The 5762-nt window shown below is 52.8% G+C and overlaps 1 protein-coding gene across 1 annotated transcript in view; it reads right to left on the bottom strand.

The window, feature by feature from the left end:
* Window positions 1-186: 186 nt before the first annotated feature.
* The window catches only part of DESI2 (desumoylating isopeptidase 2), a 21243-nt gene continuing 15667 nt past the window's right edge, over window positions 187-5762 (bottom strand). The window contains 2 exon segments of the mRNA XM_015570913.1: window positions 187-3144; window positions 5213-5354. Of these exon segments, the coding sequence (XP_015426399.1) occupies window positions 2920-3144; window positions 5213-5354 (367 nt within the window). The 3' untranslated portion in view covers window positions 187-2919.

The following is a 5762-nucleotide window of genomic DNA, read 5'->3' as shown; positions in this document are numbered from 1 at the left end:
CTGGATTCCGCGGGTGGGGACAGGTGTGTCCCCTCCCGGCCTCGCCTCCGCTCCCCGGGAGCCGCTGTGACGGGCCGGGTCTTTGGAGCAGGTGGGCACCTTGGGTTTGGAAAGCAGCCGCCCACCCCAATCCCAACCCCTAACAGCTGCCCCTGCCTGGAGGTCAGAAAGCGCGCCAGACACTTCTTACAAAAGTATTTTTTAATAAATTGATGTATTTCAATGTTAACATGATAGCCCAGTGCTGTATCAAGGTAGCAAAAGTGAAGACTCCTGGTGTTGGTATAGAAACACTATGAATGACAGTACATGTGCATTCAACGTCACAAGAAACCATCTTCAGGGTCATGAAGACAACAGCCGGACAGCTTTCCGCCCGTGGAGACGCCTCCGGACCCGGCGGACCGTCCACTAACGAGCTCCACGCAGGGGGGGGGCGCCGCTGCGGCACAAGCCCCGCCCTCCCCGCCGAACCCACCGCCGGAACGTCAGACAGAACAGAATCGGAAGCGGGAGTGGTGCTACCCGCGGGTGGACCCAGGACCCTGCTCGGTGCCGGTGCTGGTGAAGGTAACGCTATTGCAGTGGGCGGAGCGCGTGGGCTGGATCCCAGGCACCACCCCCCCTGGACTCCACAGGCCACACCCCGACGCTCAGGCCCCTGAAGGAGAACCCCTGAAGGAGAAAACACCCCTGGGCGGGAACCGGCAGAACCCGGCAGCCTCTGACCCTACATCGCTGTTACTGGCCCGCGGACCAGGAGACGGGCTCACTCGGCCTCCATCCTCTCAGCATCTCCATGGCCAGATGTCTAACCAGGTCAGGTGGGGAGCACGATCCCTCCCCGCCCAGGGCGAGGAAAGGCGGTAAGTGCCAGTTAATAAACCCAGGCGCACGCTGGGCTGTAGAGGAGGAACCGGCTCCCATGGATTCTCAAAAGTAAAGACCTTGACTTCTCAACCTTGAGTCCAATTAGATCGTGATCACCTCCCGTCCAGAATTCCACCTGACTGTTACTATGACCAGCCTTGAGCCACCTGTACTTCTGGAGCTAGGGCCCTTGACTGTTCTTAAACTCCAACGGCTGCAGATTAAAGTAAATACAACAAAATAATAGTCGCTTGTGTGCTGGGCTCTGGACGAGCGGATGGGAAGGGCCCGGTGCTGGCCACTAGCCTGGAGTGAGCCCCGTGAGTCTGAATGAGTTAGAAGGCCCAAGGAAATGCACCGCGGGCTTCCCCTACCTGGGTGTGGGGACAGGACTCTTGGTTCAATGAACAAATCCACTGCTTGACTCTTAGTGTTTTATTCTAACCTGTTAGACCTGAACCAAGTCGCCTTTCCATGAAACTCCAACATTCCTCCTGCCACAGCTCTTGTATCAAGTGCTCTGTGCCCAAGAGTGGGAGTGACCGTGACGGCTTTCCTCCCAGAAGCAGCCAAAAGCGTAAGTACGTTACGTGGCTTCCTTTTCCTCAGGTCAATGCTTAGCACTCGAGGTTTATTTTCCCTATGAAGGGGGTGTGCTTAAGTTGATAAAATGAATCAAAATCAGCTTATGGAAAAGTTAAAAATGTAGTTTACTGAAAGATATGTATCTTTACAAAGAGTAGTAGCACTAACAATCCAGTCTAGACGCTGAAATAAGAGATGACTTTAAACTAACAACGTGTAGAAAGTGGAAGTCACTGCCTTGGGTACGGTATATACGGCATCCAGTCTTACGTAGGACATTCATTCTTAAGGCAGAAAAATTGAATGTGACATGTAATGACGTGGCTCTTACATCCAGGGGCCAAACGGGGAGTAGACTCGAGCTGACAGATTCCTTGCTAATGAGGACTTATCTGTGTGACAGTTCCATCCTTAGAGAGTGTGACGTAAGAGACATACATTTGAGAGAACAGAAAAAAAGGAACTTAAAGATACACAAGTGTGACTTCAAACGAGAGGTCAATGAGACGAAACTACTCCCATAACAAACTAACAACTTACTCTCCCTGATGTGGTACTAAATCGCCTGAAACATCCAAGAATCAGCTTTTTGGAGTGTGTTGCTTTAACCTGTTTTCAAGGTCTAGTATAAAGGCAGCCTGGATAGCTACACGCAGTTGAACGTCAACTCGTCCTGCTGCTCGGAAGGCTACCGTTTAGGATGTCCCTACTCGCCCACAAACTCCTGTGCAGGGAGGCCGTCAGCGTGTTAAAGAAAAATGAAGCTCCCAACACGTGTGCAAAACCACTTGTCAGTTACTTTAACAAAAAACATCTTAGTTCCAGTCAGAGGCAGCAAAGCCAGCCGGACAGAGGCGAGGCGCGTGCCTCCGCTGGGGAGGGTGTTGGGAGGAACCAGGGGAGCTGTGCCGCCCGGAGGGAGGGAGGGAGGGAGGAGGCGGAGGGGCTCCCTCTCAGCAGACCAGGCCCCCAGCCCTCGGCTGTGTGTGCTCCTCCGCTCTCTGCCTCCTGTGCCAAAACCTCCACAGAAACACACAAACCTCAGTCTCAAGCAGGCGATGCCCACGGCCGCTGGTCTCTGTGTGTGCCTATGATTGACGCCAGAGCTGGCAATTGTCGGAAGTGTACAGAGATTGCCTGCCTGACAGTGAAGACATGGAGATTTTCCTTTTATGGTGGCAGGAGTCCATGCAAGGTCTGTAAACAGCGATACAAAATACTGTAAACATAACTTAACAGAGTCGTAGAAAACAGAAGAAAACCTGCATTTACAAGTGGGTAAAAAACCAGAGGGCGCTCACGCAGTTCCCCCTGCGCCGCGTGGCTGGTTGTACAAATGGAATCCTGAGCTGTGAGACGGGATGGGAGAGCCAGCTGTGCATTCGCGTCACAGGACGCTTCCTCCTCACTTCTCGCTAGTGACACTCAACCGCCGGACAGTGCTGCGTGTGGCTTTGGAGACCTTTAGAGTTTAGTGTGGCGCCCGGGCCGGGAGCCGGCGGCCGTGGCGGCCGAGGCGACAGCATCCTCGGCCTCCTCCAGTTCGCCCTGGAGCTCCTGGCTCACACTGGACTGCAGGGCTGCGGGCGTGAGCCACTCCTTCGGGAGGCAACTCTGCAGAAAGGGGATACAGGAGCTGAAGTAGGCAAGGCGGTTGATCCAGCGAGGAATCTCTTTCCCACAGAGAATCTGGAGGAGGAAGAGGGGTGTTAGGTGAGAGGTGACCTGCGTGGAGGGTGGAGGGAGGAGGGAGGTCAGGCAGCCTCTGAGGACAAGCAGCTCCCTAGCTGGGGGCCTGGTCCCTACTGTCAGCTCCTTCCTTCCTTCCTGAGGAGCCGTCAAGCTGCTCGCTTTTCATGCCTGTAAAACCTGGCTTCTTCCTCTCTTTGGTCCTTGCAACTGCTTTGAGACACACGTGGGAGGACTGACCACCACAGGGGTTACCGGAGGGCAGAGACGCCTCGGGCCGGGGGAGGGCTGTCAGTCTCGGGTATGTTCCTCTGTGAATTCTCCCCGCCCTCCATCTCTAGCGCCCGTTTCTCCTGGCTCTCACTGGCCCCGTCTTCCCAGCAGCTCACGCTGGCCCAGAAAGCAGCATCTCCCGGGGCGAGGAAGCCTGGCTCTGGGGCTGGAGGCCACCAGGGACGACAGACAGACGAGGGCCCGGAGGCTCCTCCCGGGCCCCTTTCCTGTTTCACCTTGAGAAGTGGGTCTTTCATAAAATGAACTTCGCTCTTTACTGTTCTCTTCCTCCTGCAGACCACACTGGGCTTGACTGAGGCCGTGTTCCAAGGCCCCTCAGCATTTCTGCCTCCAGTCATGTCCCAGATGATGGCCATCGAGCTAGAGGGCCAGCCACCTCTTCTGACGATGACCTGGGAAAGCGGTCTCAAGCAGTTTATGTCCCCGAATTAGCAGGTGTGTACACCTGTCATTACGCACTGTAACCTTCCTCCCTAAGGGTTAGCCGATGCCTGATGGTGACTGGCCTCTGATACCACTGCCACCTGCCACTCTAAAAGCAGGTATGACCTTTCACACCGAGACACGCTAAGGGCTAGCTGCGTGGCTGAAGGTCGGCCCCGGGAGTGGGACTGTGAGCACTGGTCCGTGTGACACACCCCGAGACCACTGCCCCCCCTTGTGTACCCACATGCTTCCTGAAGCTGCCTGTGTCCCGACCCCTGCGCAGTAACTGGACTGGCCTAAGACACAGCCCGTGAGCTGTCAGCACCCGTGTTTGCATCCTTACAATGTCATGCGAGTCTCAAGAAAGCCCTGAGCCACCTTCCTCCTGCCCTGAAGATCCCCCAGGTCACCCCTGTGGCATCGATGCGTCCACAGGACTGGAGATGCTTCTCCAACTTCTATGTTCACAGGAAGCACCTGGGGACCGTGTTGCAGTGAAGATGGGACTCGGCCCATCTGTCGTGGGGCAGAGGCGATGCCCCTCTCACAGACTCCTATGTGGGGTGCGACGTCCGTGAAACATACTTGGAGAAGCCCCGCAACAGTCCGCTACAGTCCTGCTGGCCGCGATGCCACGGGAGCCGGGAGGGAGGTGGACAGAGCCAGGGCCACGCATGCCTGCAGGGGTCAGGGCGGCCTCCTTGCAGCTCACAGCCTCTGGAACACTCTCCTCCACCTCCGTACCCGGCTGCCCCAGGCCAGCGAGTTGGGTAGCTGTCCCAAGCGCTATTTAATTCTCTAGACCTTATCTGAGCATCCTTTGTTTTCTTCCTTCCATTTTCTTTTTCAAGGTCCTGTAATTCTGATCTAGTTTTGGTCGCCTGGGATTCAAGAATTAGGAAGGACAGTAAGTGCCTGCGTGAGAAGCTGGCAGAGTAAGATTCCAAGACAGGAAAAGTGAATGACTTATGAATAAGTAGGAGCCAGGGAAGAAAACTCAAGTTGGCAACGAAAACTTAGGGCAAGAGAAATGCGAGTGGCTGGAAAGCAGCAGTCGCTCAGGCATTCGCTTCTTTACAGCGGAGTTTCGGGCGGTAATAACATGAGTTAGAATAAGAGACAACCACTGTACTCGCTCTGTACCCACAGCAAACAGAATCACAATTCCAAGCTGTGTGACACTAAGTTACCATGTTAGAACGGTCATGCAGACAGGAGAGAGAGATGCAATACCTACTTTATACAACACGAAGAACCAGCAAGGACGAATCAGTTACATGCAGTGGGACAGTGAGTGTACTAGGAAATGTTATCACTTGAAGAACTTTTAGGATAAAATGTAACTTACCTCTGATAAAGCTGAAGAAAAGTGATTGCAGTTTTTGTGCATTAAGTGGTAGGCATTGCCTTTGTATTCCTTTCCCAGTTCCTCTACAATCTTTTCTATCTCATCTTCTAGGAAGTCCGTGCTCCCTAAAACAACAGATTCTCTTAAAGAAAAGAGAAAAACACAGCTGTGTGAGGCTTATGTCTTTATAAAAAGCATGTTTAACACTAGAAAGACCGAAATTTAGTATATACCTATATTGCCCAAAAGCAGTCAAAATGACTGCATTGTGAAAGAATAACTAATGTGTAAAGAAATTTGTTTAAAATTAATTTTTAATATTTTTTATATTATTTACAGTTATATAACAAGTTATTCGGCATTTCTTTCATGAATTTAGGGCACAAAAGAAATAAACAACTTATTAGAACAAGTATCACTGCATAAAGATGCGAATAACATCGCCGAAACCAGTTTGGCTCAGTGGATAGAGCATCGGCCTGCGGACTGAAAGGTCCCAGGTTCGATTCCAGTCAAGGGCATGTACCTGGATTGCGCGCACATCCCCAGT

The sequence above is a fragment of the Myotis davidii genome, unplaced genomic scaffold (assembly GCF_000327345.1).
Source record: "Myotis davidii unplaced genomic scaffold, ASM32734v1 scaffold510, whole genome shotgun sequence".
In the NCBI taxonomy this organism is placed as follows: domain Eukaryota; kingdom Metazoa; phylum Chordata; class Mammalia; order Chiroptera; family Vespertilionidae; genus Myotis; species Myotis davidii.
Note: the sequence above shows the minus strand (reverse complement) of the source record. Positions and strands in the feature narration are given on the sequence as shown.